This window comes from Sphaerodactylus townsendi, linkage group LG07 (genome assembly GCF_021028975.2).
Source record: "Sphaerodactylus townsendi isolate TG3544 linkage group LG07, MPM_Stown_v2.3, whole genome shotgun sequence".
NCBI lineage: Eukaryota > Metazoa > Chordata > Lepidosauria > Squamata > Sphaerodactylidae > Sphaerodactylus > Sphaerodactylus townsendi.
In genome coordinates, this window is record NC_059431.1 from 34567143 (window position 1) to 34588682 (window position 21540).

The following is a 21540-nucleotide window of genomic DNA, read 5'->3' on the forward strand; positions in this document are numbered from 1 at the left end:
GCAGACATAAAACAACCTATGGCCATACCATCCTGAACGCGCCTGATATTGTCTGATCTGAGGGAGTTCCAAAGGTTCACTGCCACAACTGAATTGCCCTTTTCTTGTATTGCTACCTGTCAAGCCTCAAATAGAAGCAATATCCAAAGCAGGTCCTCTGAAGATTTTATTTGGTGTAGTGGTTGAAAGCAGGTGGACTCTAATCTGGAGAACCAGGTTTGATTCCCCATTCCTCCATACAAACAGTAGTCTTATCTGGTGAAACAGATTTGTTTCCCGTTCCTGCTGGGTGACCTAAGGTTAGTCACAGTTCTTCAGAACTCTCTCAGCTCCACCCACTTCACAAGGTGTCTGTTCTGGGGAGAGTAAGGAGTTTGTAAGCCCCTTACTTAGAGGACAGAAATTGGGGTATAACATTGTACTAACTTTTACAGTGTTGACTATATAATTCCTCAGTCATCAAGGGAATTAGGTGGAAGATGGGGATGATGATAGAAAAGGGGGAGGCCAAGATGGAAAAACTAGCTGCCTCAACCATGTCTGGTGGGAAAGATCTGGGTTGGCAACTAACATGAGTCCCCACAAAGTTTCCCCAGCCTGGTCCAGCCACAGGACTTCCCTCTTAGCTGAATTTAACTTCAGCTGGCTCTCTTTCAACCACTTCACTACTGCTACCAACCAACTGGCCAAATTATTTGGGGCAGCAACAGATGTCATCATCTGGGTGTCATCATCAGCATACTAGCCCAAACATCCAGATCAGCCCATCAAGCAGGCGCATAACAATATCAGTCAGAGAATGGCTCCTTGCAGGACTCTGCATACCAGTAAGCAGCTTATGGCAACATGCCATGTACCTAAAGATCCAGATGATTCAATCTGTTTTCAATTTAAATCACACTGACATTGTCAGAAGTATCATTTGAAGCCTTTCTTCATAGATGGGATTGCCTAGTTCACCCAACACTAGTTGAGCATTGGGAAACTGATTTTTATTTGTGCCTTGCTTTTCAGCCCAATGAGCTGAGATGAGTCTAGGTTCAAATATGTGTTCTGACAACACTGCTAAGACTTCTGGTAGAACATGATCTACAGGCGGGTATAATGTTATCCTAGGTACTATTTTGTTTTCTTTGTTAGCGCCATAGTTAACCATCCTCCCTGCTCATCACTGGGGGCTTCCCTTAGCATTGCTCCTTCCCAAATCCGCGATCACCTGGTTGGCGCATGGCCAGAGGTGGGATCCAACCAGTTCTCACCACTTCTCTAGAAGTGGTTACTAATTTTTTCTGAGTGTGGAGAAGGGGTTACTGAAGCCTGCCCAATAGGGACTGGAGGTGCGTGTGTGCAGCGGCACCACTGTTTGAATCCCACCACCATCGGAACCTGTTATTAAAATTTTTGGATCCGACCACTGCGCATGGCACATTTCCTTAAGGGCTTCCCCCGTGGGAAAGCGAAGCCCGCTGCTGCGATGCAAGGAGACGCGCGACACAACGCCCGCCACACATTCTGCACTGAGGAGGCCGCCACGCGCGGGAGGTGCCCAGCCCGGGGCTTGGACAGGTGGCCCCTGCTCGGCTCCCTCAGCCCGGTTTGGAGCCTGGCTTCGCAGTGGCTCTTGAAATCCTCCCGCACCGGAAAGCCTTTATTTATCTGCCGCTAAAGAAAACTGACGACAGCGGAAGCTCTGCGGACTTGAGCCGCCCAGCCCTTGCGGGGAAGGAGACGCCGCGCGCCTCGCCGCTCTAGGGGGCGCGTGTGCGCTGGCTGCGCGCAAAGGACCTGCGTGGTGGAGGACGCGGCGGCGGCGGCGGTGCCTGGGTTGAGCGGCTGGCCGCCCCCCGCGCAAGAACGAGAGAGAGGCCGCCGTGGTGGGCAGGACAGCAACCATGTCCGCGCCGTGTTGCGCTGGGCAGGTAAGGTCGGGGACGGGGACAGGGGGTCTCGGGCGGCTTCGCGTCTCCAAGCGCTCCACCCGGCCGGGCAGCTGGCTGCGTGGCGGGCTCGCCTGTTTTGCGTCTGGCTGAGATTCCCAGCCTCGCCCGACAAGCGCTGCACATTCCTGATGGGAGGAGCGCCTTCGGGGCTCGCCTCGATCTCTGGGGGATCACGACGGATGAGCCCCGGCTTGGCCCTTCCTTGGCTCCCGCGCGGCGTTGCTTGCTGCGTCCAGCGGTCCGCGGTTGCCCCCGAGCAGTCGGGGCGAGGGGCGCGCAATCAGAGCCAGGCTGTGGCTGCGGCGTCCAGCCAGCGCGGCTTTGCTCCCTTCCCCTGATCTTTCACACGCCGCTCCTGCGTAGGATGAGGAGAAAAGGCCGATCGTGCAGGAAAAAAGAAGATGATGCGGGGGTTGTTTGAGAAAGAAAGAGGGCGGCTGTCATGGGGTCTTCCTCTTCTTTCTAAACTGGGCACCCAAGCTTGGCGTGACTCCACGGAAACTTACACTGTTTGATAAAAGCTTTGTGTTTCTGAAGGATGGCCATAGAAAGTTAGAAAATGTGTTCTAAATAAAAAATACTCTATCGGGACAAAACTGGCAAGGAGGTCAGTTGTGTCTCAAAGGCATACTGTGTCATCAGTTATTTGTAGTTTAGTTTCAAATGATTAGTGTGGTCTGGGAATACAGAACAGGAATCCAGGAATACCTTCTTAAAGATTAACACAATTTTTGGAGATGCATCTGATGAACTGAGCTCTGACTCCCAAGAGCTTGTGTCAAAATTAATTTTATTTGTCTTTTGGACTCTTTGCTAGCTGTAGGTTAACTGTATTGGATGCAGACTGTAGCGTCTGAAATCTGGTGTAATTGAATCCATGAAGCACCACTAGACATTTTTTTAAAATGATTAACATCTCTTAAAATCAAAGCTTAGAGATTTTGTGACTTTGGGAAGGGTCGCTAAGAGTTCCTTCTTTGCAGCATCCCTTCCACTTCTGGCATATAAGGAGATGTCCATTTCAGCAGAAGCTTTGACTCTTGAAAGTTCATACTCCAAAAATATTGGTTTCTGAGAGGCTGCTGGCCTTGAACTGTTCTACTGCTGGTCTGCACAACTACTCTCTGAAACGGCAGTAAAATAGCTTTTGTGAGTGTCTCTTGAATTCAGGGTTGCCCATGCTGTGTAGGGAAAAATAACCAAGGGATTTTTGTTTTGTTTTGCTATGTTTTCCTTTTAATAGTCAAACCGGAAAAATCGAGCAGCTGGTTTGAACTGGAAAGTGCATTGAGGGGTGGTAGTGTAGAACAGGGCTGATCTGCACCTACTACTGAACCACATAGTGTGTGTGTGAGAGCCAACAGAAAGCATACTGCTGCTGTGGCTCTTAATGGCCATGGGGCAGGATCTTTCTCTCCATCCACCAGCACATGCAGGTGCCATAATTTCAGAAATCACAGTTTCCTGGGGATGGATATGGCCTTTTCTGGGGGAAAGCAGGAAAGATCTGGGATGATCAGCACCTTCCACTGATGAGGTGCTGGATCCAGTTCTTTGATTTTTACTTATCACTATATTTGCTGTGGACCTCCATAGCTCTTCTGATAAGTAGTTACACCCTTCTAAATCCTTTGGTGTTAGTGGGCATAACTCTGTTTAGGATTGCACTGTAAATGTGTTTGCTTGGAAATATTCACATGTTCTTCCTAGAAACTGTTCTTAGTCTATTGTGAAATCCATTCCAAAACTAGTTTTCCTACATCAGTGTTGTGTTTAATTACAAAACAGTACTTTTTGAATTCTATGTTGTGAATTTGTGAATTTTTAATAGAATAAACATTTCCAACAGGGTGGGAAAATAGCTAAAGCTGCCACAGTGGATTGAAATAATTGTTATATAGCATGTTAAGTGTTCTTTAAAATAAATCTAATATGTTTTTATGCATGACAGCAAAATAGCTGTCACTTTTTCTGTGTGTGAATGTCAGTGAGGGTTAGAATGCAGAAGAAACCTTGTTTAAAAATGAATGGACTTTCTGGTTCTGGTGGGTTTTCTGGGCTGTGTGGCTGTGGTCTGGTGCATTTTGTTCCTAACATTTTGCCTGCATCTGTGGCTGGCATCTTCAGAGGTGTATCACAGAGAAAAGTCTGTTTCACCAGAACAGTTGAATCCGGCTGTGAAAGCCTTCGACAATACAATGGACTTTCTGTCCAATTTAGAGGGTGGTATCTGTGACGAGACAGTTTTTTTCTGGAAAGGGGACTCATACAGCCTCCTAAGATTTTTTGGGATATAGGTTTGTTTTGAACTGTAAACCTTCTCCTCAGTCTCCAGGTGTTCTATGAGTGTATAGGCTTTGGGTTCACTGCTGTGAGGCAAATTTTGTGCTGCACAAGGAGATTATTGAGATCACTGAGGCTAGATTAATATATAAACAGCTGAGAAAGTTTTCTTATTTACAGGTTGGTTTTAAAGAAACAAACCAGCAGCACAGATCTCTAGGGAGACAAAGTAGAAACCTTGCAGAGGCACAAAAATGTAAAATAGTTATGACTTCAGAGAGTAGTTTGACTTTTCTGCAATGCTTTCAGGAAGAAACAGACTTTTATTGACTAGTCACTAGGTTGGATCCTCTGTCACACACAGGATTCCACCCACACCAGCCTGGCTTTTCCCCAGAGTCAGACTAAATGATACAAGGTCTCCTCATCACCCAAGACAGGTCTAACAATTGAGCACTATCTTTCCTCTCAGAGAGAGGTAAACTGCTCAGACACTTCCAGGCAGAGCTACCCTCTACTCTGCTGTTTTTCCTGAGCCAGACCTGAGCAGTCATTGCTCTCTCCCTCAGGCAGAACTCAATTCCTCCTTCTGTGTTCACTCCAACATCTCATCTGCCTTCTTGGAGATGACTGAATGCTGGAGCAGAAGTCCTCTGGGCTCATCTGAGTGGTTGATTTTCGCTGTAGGGGCGGGACAACCTCCTGTCTGTCGTAGCATCAAACCATACAGAAGACAGTGGGGGAAACATTGACTCATGGATGAATACACTCATAAGAAAATTCATTTTTCATCATTCTTTTATTAAGTTATATGCAGAGATATGTACACATTCTGTATATATTTGTATGCAAACTTGCTGTTTTCAGTGCATTATGCTGTTACAAATTCTTCTCCCCCTTCGGTCTACTGATATTAGCATAGAACTATTTTTTAAAATTCTCCTCAAAGGTAAGACATATCTTTGTGTGGGGAAGGGGATCTGTGCCTTGTTTAGATAAAATGTTTTGATTTCTCTGCTGTTGAGTTTTGTTTGCCTGCTAGTATAAACCATAACAGAGCGTTGAAATTGAAACCAAAACAGAGTTTTGAGTCCAAAATAGAGCTGTTTTGAAGTTGTTCATATTTCCACTTGACAGTTCATGTTTTCAAAGTTAGGTTTAGAAATTCCCCATAGAGTAGGCCACAGGTGTCAAACTCGTGGCCCTCCAGATGTTATGGACTACAGTTCCCATCATCCCCTGCCAGCATGATGCTGGCAGGGGATAATGGGAACTGTAGTCCATAACATCTGGAGTGCCACAAGTTTGACACCTATGGAGTAGACAAAGGACACCGCATATTTAGTCATACTGCTTAAGGACAACTGATGCTTGACCTGTCTGATTTGTCTACCAGCAAAGGGAGAGAGAAGTTCTCCTGCTGCTGTTGACATAGGTTAGAAGGGCTGAAACACATTTTTCTCTAGTGAAATTATACTATGTTAAGGCATAATGCGGACAAAGTTATGCATTTGTAGGTCCCATTGACTTTGGCAGGATCAAATTAGCACATACTTAACTTGATCCTCTGGGCATCTGTGGGTTGATGGGAGTGTGCAGAACCACCGAGGGCAGGTCTTCCATGGGTTCTACTTTTAATGCTATAGATGGTCCCTGCTTGTGCTTGGAATGAGGTAGAACTGATCCTATGTCCAAATACTTTGACTTAGCCCTCCCCTTCTTGAGGGGATGGCGGTATTCAGATGCACTTTGTCGTGACAGGCTCAAATCCGGAGATCTAGGCCAGTGTCTGTGGGGGTCTGGAGTCAGAACTGACAGGTTCATGCAAGGTGGATGATTTTGCTTCCAACTCTTCCAAACCTGATAGGACATGCTATCAAAGGGTGGTTTTCTGGCAGGAGGCCCTATTGGACCTGGCTTTGGAAGGAAATGGATGGGATTCAAACAGGGACTTCTGAGCCATAATGAACCAGAAGAGACCCATGCATGGAGCAGTTAAAAATATCTACGAAGATTGATGAAGAAGAAGGAGGAGGAGGAGGAGGAGGAGGAGGAGGAGGAGTTTGGATTTATATCCCCCCTTTCTCTCCTACAGGAGATCAAAGGGGCTTACAATCTCCTTGCCCTTCCCCCCTCACAACAAACACCCTGTGAGGTAGGTGGGGCTGAGAGAGCTCCGGAAAGCTGTGACTAGCCCAAGGTCACCCAGCTGGCGTGTGTGGGAGTGTACAGGCTAATCTGAATTCCCCAGATAAGCCTCCACAGCTCAGGCGGCAGAGCTGGGAATCAAACCCGGTTCCTCCAGATTAGATACACGAGCTCTTAACCTCCTACGCCACTGCTTCTCCTTTAGAATCAGCACTGGAGAGAGAGAGAGAAGCTAGAGGAATCTTCTTAGCTCAGCAGCAAAGGAAGAACTGAGGGAAGATGGCACCTCTCCCCTTTGGCGCTTGCTGCTTTGCATGGCAAACGGGACATGCACTCCAAAAGAGTGGGGCAACCCTTCTGCTCCAAAGAAGCTAGAAATTTATCCATTAGCAGGCCTGCGTATAAACAGTCCCAATGTGGAACTGCACAGATGTCCAAAGACCAACATTATAGTTTCTGAGTATTGTTGTTGTTGAGCTAGTATATTAAAGCATCTAAGCAGTAGGATTCCTTGCACCCACTTATTGCAAACAAATCCTCATTTTAAGAGTGTCAGCTAGAAAAGGCTTAAGTCTGAGTTAAATTCATTATGTCATAGTCAAATTTTAACTGGTGGTCAAATCGGGGTGAACCACTAACTGCATAGTAGTACAGCATTCTCAATGCTGATATGCTAGAGTGCCAGACATGATGACATCCACGGGTCTGACCGGTGGACTCCTGTGACATTTTAAAATGATTTTAAAATGCTGTGTGGACCTGATCAGTATCACAGGCTGTGGTGCTCTTGTTTCCTCTTCCCCGAGCCTTTTAAAGTGCTAAAACAGATACAGTAGGGGTGCAACTTTTTTGGTATTTGAAAAGCTATTGGGGGAGGGTGGGAAGAGTGGCGCATACTGCAGGCCCAGTCAGGATTGGTCCCTCATAGCATGTTTATCCTGCTTTAAAATGGTGGCAGTGTTCATGGGTTGGATCTGTGGACAGTGTTACATCTAGTTAGACCCTGAGCGTGCACAACTTTTGACTTCTTCAGAAGGGTGGTTGGACCAGATCTGACTTTGCATTCACACTTGTTAGTGCATTATGGCAATCAAGAGATGACCAGATTTATTACGGCAGAGGTTCTGTGGATTGGTGGCTCCTTCCTCCATTATATCAGAGCTCTAATTTAGCTCTAGTCTGTGAAATCTTATGCCACAGTGATTCTGTTCATCACTGTACTGTGATTCTGTTAGTCCCTAGGTTAACTTTAAATGTAAAATGCCTGCTCAGATTTTGCAAGTTAGACGGACACCAGGAATTCTAGTGGTCTGTTAAATGGATTTCTGCTGTAAGAAAAACTCCTTAATGGGAAATGATCTTGCTAAGAAGACGTTTGGCTTTAATAAAACGTAAGCAAAGGAACTACACGTAAAAGGAATGTTGCACGAACATTTAGGCTATTAGGAAAAGCTTCCTGGAAGTGAGACTTGCAAATATAAAATGACCTCTCAGGGGTATTAGCAAATTATGCCGTCACATGGCATGCTTATAATCGCCAATCTGCTGATGCGAACAATAGCTTTTTATCTGCAAATTCTATACCGTTCTTTCAGAGTTACAGCTTTTCCCTTTGTAGCTGAGGCCATAACCATGTGTGAAATCTGCTAACGTGCAAAAGAGCAATTGAAAACATCTTAGCTCACAGATGGCTATCAGATATAGTAAATGCTGCAATATGTGTATAGGACTATGTACAGTGTGTATATATAGAGAGCCTTGTACCTATATTTTTGATACTCTAAACATGGAAACATCTGAAGGATTACATAAAACATCTCATGGGATTGGCTGGCTTTTGGCTCCTTTGCCACAGGTACTGCTTCTTTTGCCTTCTTCACCCTCCCTCCTTTCCCCCGACTGTGATGGGCTGCTAGGCACCTGGCTTTGTAGACAATAAATAAATAAACCCCTAAGAACATGTTCATAAAAAGGGGGAGGGGGAGTTAACCAACCAAGCAGCTCAACAAAACCAACCAGGTACCTGTCTAAAACAAAATAGTTCAGCTGGCACCCAGAAGTAAGAATGTCAGGTACAAGTACATGGGGGTAGCAGACGTATTCTGTACATAAAAATCCACTGCAGAAATGTCCTTTTTGTCAGTAACTACTAAAGCATCACGCCTCAGCTACGTTAACCCAAATTTAGTTATTTTATTTTATTAAATTTATATCCCGCCCTCCTTGATTGAAGGCAGGCTCAGGGCAGCCTACAGACATATTTAAAAGCATTCTACTAATACATAAAACACAGTATTCAGTCATATCATTAAGGTGGCAATAGCATTAGAGCCTATGGGAAACTATCCAGCCCAACTCAAACATAAACCCCCATTAAAAAACTGTCTAAGCATGGGAGAAGTCAAAGGAGGGGTAACGCAGAGTGACAAGACGTGTGGATGGTTGATTGTTTGGGGGAATGTACAGGTACTTATAAACATAATGTGTAGTCCTGCCATCAGTTTAACTATTTGTGTACAGTATACAGAATATTAACTTTCTGAAGAAAACAACTTGGTAGGAAAATAAATATACATATAATTAAGATGTATATGTGTCTGGAGACAGTGAGTTAAAAGCAGCATGTCAAGATTTTGGGTTTTCCATTAAGTTTTCTATCTTCTACTCCAAAATTCCATAGTTTCTTAAGAGCATCTTTTCCTTCATGAGTCATTGTCACGTTCTCCTTAATTCCTCAAAGGACAGTAAATGTCTGCTTTCATTATGTTGTAGTCTCTACGAATCATTCATAATAGGTATGAACAGAATCACCTTCAGATTTTAGAACTCTGTCATCCTTGTGTGTGTTTTGCTTATGTTACTCATAGTCCTCTTTTCTCACTGAGATTTGAGGTTGATTACTCAAGTGTAAATCAATGCAATGGAAACATCCTGCTAATCTTGAAGTCATAGAATCATAAAGTTGGAAAGGACTTCCAGGGTCATCTAGTCAACCCCCCTGCACAATGTTGGAAATTCACAACGACCTCCTCCAGGTGTTTTTTTTATAATAGTTATGGGAATAGTGCTTTCATTGGTGCATGTAAAATAGCTGTTACGTGAAAGTTACTCATGTTGCTAGTAAAGCTAATTATATGCAATGAATCATATTTGGTAGATTCAGAAACTTCTCCATAGTACTATGTGCCTCTAATTAAATGCTTTTAACTACAACACAGAGCCAGTATTGAGAAAACTATTGTGTGGCTTTGGCTTCCCTCCACATTGATCCAGCATTCTGACAGCATGCAGGTTGGTGGGCGAAATTAGCTCTCCTTGTGCACTGCAGAAAGAACGTTGTGTTTCTTACTTTATTATTTTTTATTATTTAAAACATTTTAATGCTTCCTTTCCAACCAACTTAACAGAACACATAAAGAGGAAGGAAGGTCAGAGAGGGAACAGAACAAACACAGAACAGTCTTTACCCACTGGCAGAAGACAGTGGTAGACGGAGACAAACAAATCTTACTGGAGAGGGAATTCCATAATTTTGGGGCTACAGCCAAGAAGGTTCGTTCCAGTTTTTCCAGCCATCTAGCCTCAAATGGTGGGGGCAGCCAGAGCAAGATCTAGTAGTTTTATAAGGGAGTAGACGGTCCTTAAAATATCCTGGTCCCAAACTGTACAGGGCTTTACAAGTAAGTGCATTGCCAGTGCCTTGAATTGGACTCAGAAGCAAATTGGCAGTCAGTGTAGGTGGCACAAGACTAGAATGATATGGTCCTTACATCGCACTCCGTTCTGGTTTAAGAATTCTATACTAATTTAGCTTTTGGGTGCTGTTCAAGGGCAGCCCCACAGAGTGTATCACATCTAATCCAAATGGAGCAGGACATGTACCACTATGGCATAATCTTCTTTGCCCAGGAAAGGCTGATACTGGTGAAAAATGCTGCTGGCCACTGATGCCACCTCATTCAGAACAGGAGGTACTTCAGTTCCTTGGTCAGTTCTTCAAGCCACCAGTAGCACATCCATCTTGTTAGAATTAAAGTTGAGTTTATTAGCCCTCATCCATCCCAAACCTACTCCAGGCACCAATTCAGGCACAGATGTTTTAACAGCCTACCTGGGATCTGTTGGAAGTGTGGGATTGCGTGAGCATCATCTATATATTGTGGCTGCCTAGTCCAGATCTCCAGATGACCTCACTCAGCAATTTCTTATAGATATCAAAAAGCACGAGGGACAAGATGGAACTTTGTGGAACCCTATAGTTCCGGGGTTAAAGTGTTTAACAACAATCCCCAGCACTACAGTTTGAAACTTGCCTTCCAGGTAGGTTCGAAACAGCCTCCTAGTCCCAACCCGAATACCATGACTGATGGTATTGAAAGTTGCTAAGAGCACCAGGTGAATCATCAGAGTCATGTGGATTACTAACTGATTACACAGCAAGATGCGGATTAAACTGACCAGGGGTGTATCTATGGAAAACAGCACCGAGGGCAAGTGTTGAAAACACCTCTCCCTCCCTTCCACCCTCTGCAGCAGCCTTGGCCAAGTGCACTGGTCAACTACGGGCTCTACCCTCAAAGTCCATGTAAATTTCAGATGCAGAGACTACAGTTTAGAGTTGGACCTGTTCGGTGCAGAGCAAAGTTCTTGGTGGGAAGGGTGTCTGGCAGCCATGGGTGCCCCCCCCTCAAGTGGCATCCTGGCGGCCCCACCCTGGATACGCCTCAGAAACTGACAGTTCTTACAGTGTTAGGAAGCATGCCTCGTAGGCTGCCTTAGGAAATGTGGATTAGGGCCAATGCTATTTATGGTGTATTTCATACATGAATTATAATTGAGGGAAGAAAAAACCACAATAGATAATAAAGAACTCCCAGAGAGTGCATACATAGCAATATGGCAAATGAGGTTTAAAGTAAGTAAGGCACAATAGCCTAACCTCAGATATATTCTGATGGGATCTGAACTAATCCTGATTTTTCAGAGAATAGGTTTTGAAGTTATGGTAGGTAGATGTAGAATTAGAATTAGATGTAGAATTAGGGGGCACTAGTGAAGAAAAAAGAAAATCTTACACTAGGAATTAATGGAAAAGAGATTGAAACTGTAATTCCCAGTTTTGGAATACTCTTGTATGAATACATTTAGATTACAGCATAAAGTTCTAACAATCCCATCTCAAGATGTGTATCATAGAGCTAGGAAAGATGTCAAAAAGGATATTCAAAATGGTTAAGGAACTGGAGCAACTTCACTACAAGGAGAGATGGGCACCGCAATCCGGGGGAGGGGAGCAAGTCCACCTTTGGATGGGTTACAGGCTTCCACTGGCATAAATGTCCTCTCTCGGATACTTAATCCCAGCAGAGGGGCAAATCTGCCAGCGCCCGTCAGCTTGTAATCCACCCCCAGTTAGGTCGGCATTCCAGGAATGTTCCAGGAAAGGGCCAATCTTAGTTGGCCTTTAGACCCCTCTTGGCCCCCATATATCGGCGGAGCTGCAAGCAGAGATACGCCATGATTTTTGCCATGTATCTCTATTCCCCCCTATGGGGAAGTAGGAGTTTTTTTAAAAAAACCAAAACAAAAAACTTTCAGACTTCCTATGCCATGGAAAAGCCCTGTGGAGTGGGCAGAGCAGCACCCAAGGGGCACAGTCCCCAGCTGCCTGAGTTCTGGATTGCACTGTTAAGTGTTTGTGTCTTCAGAGGACATTCCCAAGCATCTGGGTGGCCACTGTGAGAAACAAGCGGATGGAATAGATAGACGGTTGGTCTGATCCAGCAAGGTGGTTTGTATCTTCTTATCTGCTTGGTAACACTTATTGAAAAAGATACTGAGCTTCCTTAGGAGTAAAGTCTTGCTGTTGACAGAATATAATGATGGATATTTCTAAGTTCTGGATATTTGATGGGTCTCCAAGCTCATTCTGCGTAATGCACCAAAACTATTACTGCTGTTTCAATGCAGAATTGGCAATAAAACATCTAGTCTTGAGCCTCCCAAGTTTTCATCTCTGCAGCTGGTTTAGTGGACATGATTTCCTGCTTGTATAAGGAAGAAACAGCAAGAACTTTCTTCTCAAGTCACAAAGCAACCAAAAGCTTAACTGCATAGACTGTTTATCTGTCTCTTTCTGTTTGTGTATATTTTCTTTCAAGGAAAATATATAGGTTATAGCCTGGCCTGGTATTCAGCTTGCACCGTAATAGTTTGTGTCTACTTGTATAAAAACATCTGCTCTGTTTTACAGGAAACAGGATTTTATACTGGCTTTTGTGTAGCTTCTCTCCTGGGACTAAAAAGTTAACCACAATCTTTAAATAAAGCAGCTGCAGGGGAAAAGTTTAGTTATGGTTGTTTTTTGTATACAGGATAAAGACTGACACTATTTCAGAGTGAGACTGTGATGAGGTGGTTTAGGGAGACTTGTAATGGGTTTCGTCAAGCACCTTGTAATATTTTTAGCAATATTTACATTATGGTTTATATAAATAAAAAGTAAACTTCAAAAAGCCTGCCAATTTCTGGATCCTATCCTTAGTTCAGTCCTATTCGTTAGATTTTTCCTTACCGAAAAAATACTGCAACTAATGTGATATAGCTGGAAGAAAATGACCGGGTTTTTTTTGATAACAGGGAAATTTACTCTAGGTTCCAATTAGGGGTTCCAAATGATGCACTCCAAATTCAACAGCCATTAAAGCAATACTTATGCTGAGTCGCAACTTGAAGACAAGAGAAGTTCTGCTAAGTTCATTTTGCTTGAACATTTATAGTTTTAATGACATCACAGTGTTACTGGGGAAGAAAAAAAATCTCATCCAATTAGACATTAGCAAGCATTGACGTATATTTGCAGCCTAGTAACTATTATCTAGCTTCTTGAAGCTGCAGAGAGGTTTAGTCAGATTTCTATTCTGTGCCCCCTTATCAGCATTCAAAGACGGACACTTTGTCCTTTTTAGTAATCAAGCTTTTTAGAAAAGCAAAGCCAGCAGAAACACTGTCAGGGTACAAAGGTTCATTTTTAGCCAGAGAGGAACCTTTCAGAAAATAGAGATGGATTCATTTATTTTGACTTTAAATTCCCTCCTATTGGAAATTGCATGCTCCTTAATGTACCACACTTGTGATTTAGTGGGTATCTATAAAGGCAAAAACTTCAGGAGCTTCCCCCTACATCCAATGACCCAATAATGTTGAGAATTATGTGTATTGCTTAAAATAGTCACATTGTACTCCAGTAGAAAGTATGGTGTGGCTTGGGGAGTTACAAGATTACTTCAAGGGGTTAAGACATCAAACATAAGCGTACTTGAAGCTAGTGGGCCTTAGCCTGAAATCACACACAAGGTTGAGCTCGGTGAGGCAGGAATATGATTGGAAACGAACCGTCCTGCCTGGGTATTACTTCATTCAAAAACCTGGCACTGATCTGACCAAAACTGCCTATTTATTTTGTTTTGGTTTTTCATATGCATACCAGCAGCTGGAGTGGGGCTCGAAAAGCACTTCCAGGGGCTTGTGTTGAATTCAGCCTTACTCTCCAGTATTGTTCTGTTTAGTTTTAATCAGTTTTCTGGAAAATGAATCATTTTAAACAAAATAACTCTAGTGAGTAAAGAATTTTTCATTTGTCAGTAGAAGAATGTTTTTTGTTTTTGTTTTTTTACATGAGCATAAAGCAGGTATTTCAGCTGCATGCCAGTAACTTTTAAAGGGCTCTGCCCCTAACATGTTTCCATATTTTATACAGCCATAGAATTATCTGTAACCTGATTGTTTTTGAATCACAGTCTTCTTCCCTTGGGCTTTGATTAAATGCTGCTGTTAAGGACAGCCAGTCTTATACATGCAATATTTTATTTATTTAGAAATGTTGATGCTGCCTTCAGCAATTAGTTCCCAAGGTGGTGACAGTAACAGAGATCTCAGTTTCTTTCCTCTTGTGGTGGTGGTAGTTTTTCATCCTGCCCTTCTCCAGAGAGTTCAGGATGATACGTATGTTTTATTTTGTTTTCCTTCTCCCATTTTTATCCTTTCAACAACCAAGTGAGGTAGGCTAGGCTGAGAGGTAAGTGACTGACCCAAGGCCACCTAGTGATCTTTATGGCCAGGATTTGATAGGGCCCAGAGCTTTGATTTTTAAAACCCTACACCTTGAAACTCTTGTTGGCCTCTAAGATCCTACTGGACTTCAATCTCCCTGTGCTTCTGCAGGCCAACATAGACTGTCCTCATTTTGTTACCCACAGCCAGGGGTAACTAGAAAGTGATTTCAGAGTGATTTCAGCTTTGGCAGCAATGAGCAATAGTGATTTCAGAGTGATTTCAGCTTTGGCAGCAGTGAGTGGATGCAGAGGCAGGCTGCCTTCGGAGCAGAGGTTCTTTATTGTGATTTCAAGCTCTTTCCAGGCCAGACGGCCCACCACAGAATAAAACACAGCCCTTTTTATACAGTTTTTCACCCAAGCAGAGGAGTAAGGGGGCAGTCCCCTGCCACATAATACAGACAATCCAAAACAAAGAGGAGGAAGACAGTCTTTTGTTTTTGCTGATGGGATTAAGTCCCAGAAGAAAAGGCTGCCAATGAATCTTGAGATCCTAGAAGTGGAAACTTCAATAGTCCAATGGGTCTTGAGATCCTAGAAGTGAAAATTCAAATAGTCCAATGGGAAGTAGGGTGATGTCCTCCAAAGGTCTTTTGTTGAGGTTGACAAACTTATCAGATTGTAAGAAGGAGTTGTCCTTACTTTGCATTTTCTCATCTACTTCCTTGTTACCTAGCTAAAATAAAACTACTAAAATCTTAAGAGGCTTCTTCTATTAATACAATAAAGTAAGAAGAATATTTCTAATCCATTTCTCTTCTTGTCTATCACTTAAAGTAACTCTATAGAATCCCTTAACCTTATAACAAAGGACCTCCAATACAGTACAAGCCCATATAAACATATAAGCAAGAGTATCCTAAATTAACAGTAAGAAAACCTTAAATCAGATGGAGAACCTAGCTAAAGTATAATCCTAAACATTTGGCAAATAATAAATCCAACACTGAGGGGCTTACATTAAACCTTAAAAGGGACAAAGGCAAGAAGGAAACCATGTGAAATATCAGCACATTTGTATATACATGTTCTTTCCAGGACTTGTGGAGGCTTTTGGACAACACCGGTCTCTTTGCTCTGATCCTTAGCCAGTGTAGTTTGGTGGCAGGCTCAGGAAAATATTTTTCCTATTTTCCTGCTGGTAACAATTTGACACACCTCCCTGGTGTTCCAAAATTCCAGCAAGTACCACAATAGCAGATAGTTTTGAGAAATTAGTGCTGATCAGAAGAATGGTTGTGCACAGCTCAGAAAGCATGAGGCGCAGGCATCTTGATTCTTGCGTCAATTATATCTGGCTGCATTTTAAAACTGGTTGAGCTAGTTACTAGATGGCATGTTTGAAAACAGAAACTTGTTTTTACACTTTAAGAAAGGAGCAGTCTTTGCATCTGTCTAGCTGGCCAGGTATGAGAGGGACTTTTTAAACAGGTTTTTCTGATTATAGGCCAATCCCTGCAGATCTTTGGGCCCAGAGAGCAACGGCTGGAACAAAGAAACTGACATGTATAGCTTTTCTAAATAGATGCCTATGGCAAAGATTTGTGAAATAACATTTATTTGTATAGTCCACTTTAACCTCCTTCTACTTCCAAATAGCTCAGGGAACCACTGTATTCTTCCATTTCATCCTCAGCAACCCCGTTAGTTACTCTAGCTAGACAGAGAGATTGGCCCAAGGTCACCCAGCAGGCTTCATGACAGTGGAGATTTGAACCTGGGTGTCTCGGATCTTAGCCCACTGTACAACCACAATAGCATACTTCTTAACATTAACTCTGTATGACAGGTTATACAGTTTTTATCATGTATCTAACACACACACACACACACACACACACACACACACACACACACACACACACACACCTGTAACATGTACCCAATAACTATGTAAGAGGAAAAATACATGTCAGGTCATCTTGCGTAAAAATAATTCCAGAGGTCTGTTAGTCTGTTGCAGAAAATCAATAATACAAGAGTCTAATGACTGCTGGCCTGCATGGTCCCGGGTAGCCCAATCTTAGAAGCTAAGCAGTGTCAGCCCTGCTTAGTACTTGGATGGGAAATCACCAAGTAAATCCAGGATTGCTGTGCAGAGGCTGGCAATGGAAAATCACCTCTGTCTCTTGCCTTGAAAACCCTATGGAGGTCACTATAAGCCGACTGTGACTTGATGATACTTTCCACCATCAAGAACTTCTCCAAGAAATAACAACATTTATTCCTTTGTTTACCACTCTTTATATGCCATTAAAGGTTTTGTATTTGTATTTGTATTCCTTTGTAAGTTTTTGTAGATCAATACTCACTTTAATAGATGCATTCTATGCCTAGTGAATAGAGCTCTGACTCACAAAAGCTTATGCTGGAATAAAGTTTTTTTACTGTTTAAATTGCCACTGGACTCTGGTTTTATTTTGCATACACAGTAACACAGATTGGTTAAGTTGGTTTAGGCAAACCCAGAAAGATTTTGCTTCCCCTTTGAACCACCCTGTAGCATATCATATCACAAACTACTTTAGAAATTCCCCTTGTTCTCACAGTAGTTTACTGTTCTATGGGAGGGTTGCTGTTAATGAAGCCCTGCTCCAAAACCCCTTTGGGCAAGTAGAACTAATTGCTTGAGTCTTTGCAACCCTTCCCCTATACGGTGTGTGTGTGTGTGTGTGTGTGGGGGGGGGGATTATTTACTGCATGATTTTTTTCACCTGCCTAAAGGATTAAGCTGTTCTAAACCAAAGAATGCAATAAATAGCAGTATTGGTTTTACCAGTAAAACCTGGTTTTGTTGTTGTTTAATTGGCATGTGCAGAGATTCTGGGAGAGTTGATTCAACTTCAGCAAAAAAGAATGTAGTTTCTTGCTGTTAAAGGAGCTATGGAATAGCTGTTGGGATAAAATCTCCGTTTTTGTGTTTGCATGAGCAAAGAATGAGACAGTTGGGTGTGACAAGCTTCCCCCACCCTCTGCAGCCTTTTTACATATCAGAATTCCTTCTGTACCAGTTACAGTGAGTTTCACACATGCACACCCAAAAAATGCCGACTATAATCTTTCCCACAGACAGATCTAAGCTCAACTGTGAATTAATCCGCCACTTCTTCCTGGACCTTCTTCATAGTGGAATGCTTTGCAGTGGTCCTAGTGTGCCTACCAAGTTCTGTTCTTCCCTTTCGAATATCTATGTGCATTAAAGAATCGTTTTAAAGTGCAGGCTTTGTAAAAACCATCATTCTGTTCAGTATTAAACATGAATCTTTTATAAAATAGCCTTTATATTGCCCTGAACTACTATTAGTGAAACTTGCCTTCATGTTGCCCTGAACTACTATTAGCGAAACTTGCCTGTTCAAATATTTTTGCGACAGACTGTCTGACCTTTCAGTATTATTAGCTTAGGCTAGTTAGCATACTAAATCTTCCTCATTTCAGTAAGTATCCAATATTTATCTAGCTCTGTTGCATCATGAGCCTGTTGCAGGGCTTTTAGTCTGGTTAGGACATATCACTCTCTTAGCCTGAGTAGATGTTATACTGGTTTGTTAGTACAATGCAGCAGTTCTCAACCTGTGGGTCGCGACCCCTTTGGGGGTCGAAACACCCTGTCACAGGGGTCGCCTAAGACCTGTAAAATGGATAAATGTTAGGGTTGGGGGTCACCACAACATGAGGAACTGTATTAAAGGGTCGCGGCATTAGGAAGGTTGAGAACCACTGGTATAATGGGATTCCCTGTGTAATAGTACTATTTAAACAGAAGTCTGGGGACATGCAGAGCTAAGTTGGGGGATACATGAACATCCATTACAAACAGGCTCGTGCTGAATAGCATATCTTGGGGGGAGGCAGGGGAGTCATTTGACCCAGGTGTCATTCGCCTGGGTCACATGGGTGGTGCATTTTGGTTTCCCGCCCCCTCCCTTCCTCCCTCCCTGCGCCATCTGCCCAGAACCTGCCCATCTGCTGTGCCGCTGGCCTCCTGCCTTCCACTTAGTGGGGGGCAGGCTGAGGGTGCCAGATGAAGCATATTTACCCAGAATGTGGGAGACTTGAGATCTACATCACTCATGACCAAGTCAGAGGCCTTTAATTCTTGACTGTGTGTGCATTTTCCTTCATGAAAGGATGAGGTCCCAGAACCAACTTTCGCAGAGTTCAATACTCTGCACAGGTGTCAAACTCGCAGCCCTCCAGGTGTTATGGACTACAGTTCCCATCATCCCCTGCCAGCATGATCCATAACAACTGGAGGGCCGCAAGTTTGACACCTGAGAGAGACTTACTCTGGAGTAGTCCAAGGGGCTCCAAGAGAAATCTTCTCAAGGAAGTGATTGCTTGGATTTTGGCCAGAAAGTTAATCTACATTTGGGTGGCCCCTTAAAATGTTCCAGCAACTGCATTCAAGGAATTCCCTCTTCCCAAGAAGAGTGGTGATTTGTTTTTGTTTTTAAGTTACAAATGGTTGAACAAGCCTGTTTGTTCAAAAGCTTTCTGTTCCGGGTGTTCCTGGGGGTGGGGAGAAAAGCCCAGCAGCCTCAAGGTTTATGATTTTCTCCATGGGAGCAGACTTCAGTGCTTGGAGGCTGATTGTTGCCCTCAGAGTGAGGGGGAGGGTTGAGAGATTTCTTCTGGACCTTTCTGGCAAAGCAGGAAACCAGCCTCATGCCCAGAGGTGGGATCCAGCAGGTTCTCACCAGTTCCCGAGAGTGGGTTACTAATTATTTGTGTGTGCCGAGAGGGGGTTACTAATTGGGTCTGCTTTTCCGTTAGAAATTCCATTAGGTCCAAAAATCATAAAGTCCTGTTGTTTCCTATGTGGCTGGCTAGCGAAGGTAGAAAACGGGATAATTCTCCCTGTTGGGCCGTTTTAAAAACATGTTTTAGAAATATGGTAAAGTTCCTTGTTTAAGGAAAGTATCCTTCTTTTGATTTCTAGAAACAAAATTAAGTATTTGAAAGTATTAAGTATTTGACAGGCAATCAATTAGAGGAGAAGTAGTTGTTTCTGTTGGCAGTAGACAATAGGACTTGCTATAACGAGTTTAAATTATGGACAGAAAGATACCAGCTGGAAATTAGGAACTTTTTTTTACAGTAAGAGTTTTTTTACAGTAACAGAGAAATTATTAATGCCCTGCCCCCGGAATGCCCGGCCACGCCCCGTCATGCCCCACCCAGCCCCATTGGCGTTAAGCCACTGTTTAAATCCCACCACCATGGGAACCTGTTACTAAATTTTTTGGATCCCACCACTGCTCATACCCATGCTTTCTGCAGAGCTTCTATGGGCAGTGCCTGTTCCTGCAGACTGAGAAAAAACTCCCATGGATTTAATAGGACTCCTTCCTCACTGAGGGTGTTTAGGGCTGCAGGCATCAAGTTAAAGTCCTGCAAAGGAAGTTCGAGCCCCACTCACCGGGTCGCCTTAAGGATGGCACGATAAGTGTGTAGTCTGGCTTCTGACCAAGGACTCCAACTGCCAAAGAGAGTTGTAGGATGCCAATGCATAAAAATGCATGTCTTTTTAGCTTATTAGAATAATATAAACAGAAGTGCTCCTGCTTTTTAAAATATTGAATATATTCAAGAGCAGGTCTTTGTACTTTGTTTGGAATCTTGATCCTATCTAACACTACTTTTCAATGGTTTTTAATCATAGATGTTTGTGTGCAAAGTGCCATCAAGTCACAGTTTACTTATGGCAGCCGTAGGGTTTTCAAGGCAAGAGATGTTCAAAGATGATTTGCCATTGCCTGCCTCTACATACCAACTCAGGTTTTCCTTCCTTGTGTCCCATCAAAGTACTAACCAACCAGCCCTTTTTAGCTTCTGAGATATGAAGAGGCTGGCTTGCCTGGCCCATGCAGGTAAGGGCAGTCATAGATGGGAGCATTTAAAATGTTTCCATAGGTGACCTCCTCACTTTGGAAATTCATTGGTGAGCTTCACTGCTATGCCTTTTCCTGTTGTAAGTCTTACTCAAGTTCTTTGGAAGGAGCAGAACTTGAAAGGTTTAAAAAATTGGATTCCCACCTGCCCCAAATGTTATTTGTTAAGGAATCAAATAGACTTATTTAATTTAAAGCAACATATTCAAGGGGTAATAAAAATTGGATTTATAATGCCCCCCTGTCTCTCCTGTAAGGAGACTCAAAGGGGCTTACAAACTCCTTTCCCTTTCTCTCCCCAAAACAGACACCTTGTGAGATAGGTGGGGCTGAGAGAGTTCTGAGAGAACTATGACTAGCTCAAGGTCACCCAACAGGAATGTAGGAGTGTGGAAACACATCTGACTCACCAGATAAGCCTCTGCCACTCAGGTGCCTGTTAAAATGCATGTTTATTAAATAAATCACTCTTTGAGTCAAATTTTGCATTACCCCTTGTAAGTTATACACTCCATGAGGCCGAATTCAAACTGCGTGCTAACCCACAGTGACGGGTGTTTTCAGCACCCTTGATTCATGTCTTTTAACAACACAAAGCCCTTTTGTAGAGATCTAACTCTTTTCCATTTAATTCATCACAAAAGTGTGGTGAATTAAGAATGGTTCAGTGGGACCATTCAGTCAGTGGCTGTATGTTAGTGGATTGCAAACATCAAGGGCAAATTCCTCTGTTTTTGCTTATTTGGTGGAAATAGCTGGAATTAGACATTTTGTCTTGGAATGTCAAATGGAAGAGTAAGTTAGTGGGCACTAAGTAAATGAATCAAGTTAGGTTCTTGTTGCGCTGAAAAGATTAAAATAGCTTTTTTTCTTAGTTTACCATGTCATGGCAGCAATTGTATTTGTGAGAATGTCAGAAGTGTCTTTAATCAGCAATGAATCCTAATTGTTGCTTTTGTTTTGTTTTTTATCTGGACTATCACTGCTCATAATCGCTACTTCAATAGCCGAGTGTTGCCCTGAAACCTGCTTTTATAACTTTTACTCTGAGTGCCATTTCCTTCAAGGAAATTCTTCCTTACAATTACTGATTATCACTGGTGAGCAACTGCTGCATGCAGACCACAGGGGCTGTTATCTCTTTCCTGCCTTGCTTATGAT

The 21540-nt window shown here is 43.1% G+C and overlaps 1 protein-coding gene across 1 annotated transcript in view; it reads left to right on the forward strand.

Moving 5' to 3' along the window:
- The first annotated feature begins 1688 nt into the window (after nucleotides 1-1688).
- Nucleotides 1689-21540, forward strand: part of SERINC5 (serine incorporator 5) — a 63153-nt gene continuing 43301 nt past the window's right edge. Inside the window, exon 1 of the mRNA XM_048503781.1 lies at nucleotides 1689-1919. Coding sequence (XP_048359738.1) covers nucleotides 1893-1919 — 27 coding nt within the window. The 5' untranslated portion in view covers nucleotides 1689-1892. The remainder of the gene's footprint in view (nucleotides 1920-21540) is intronic.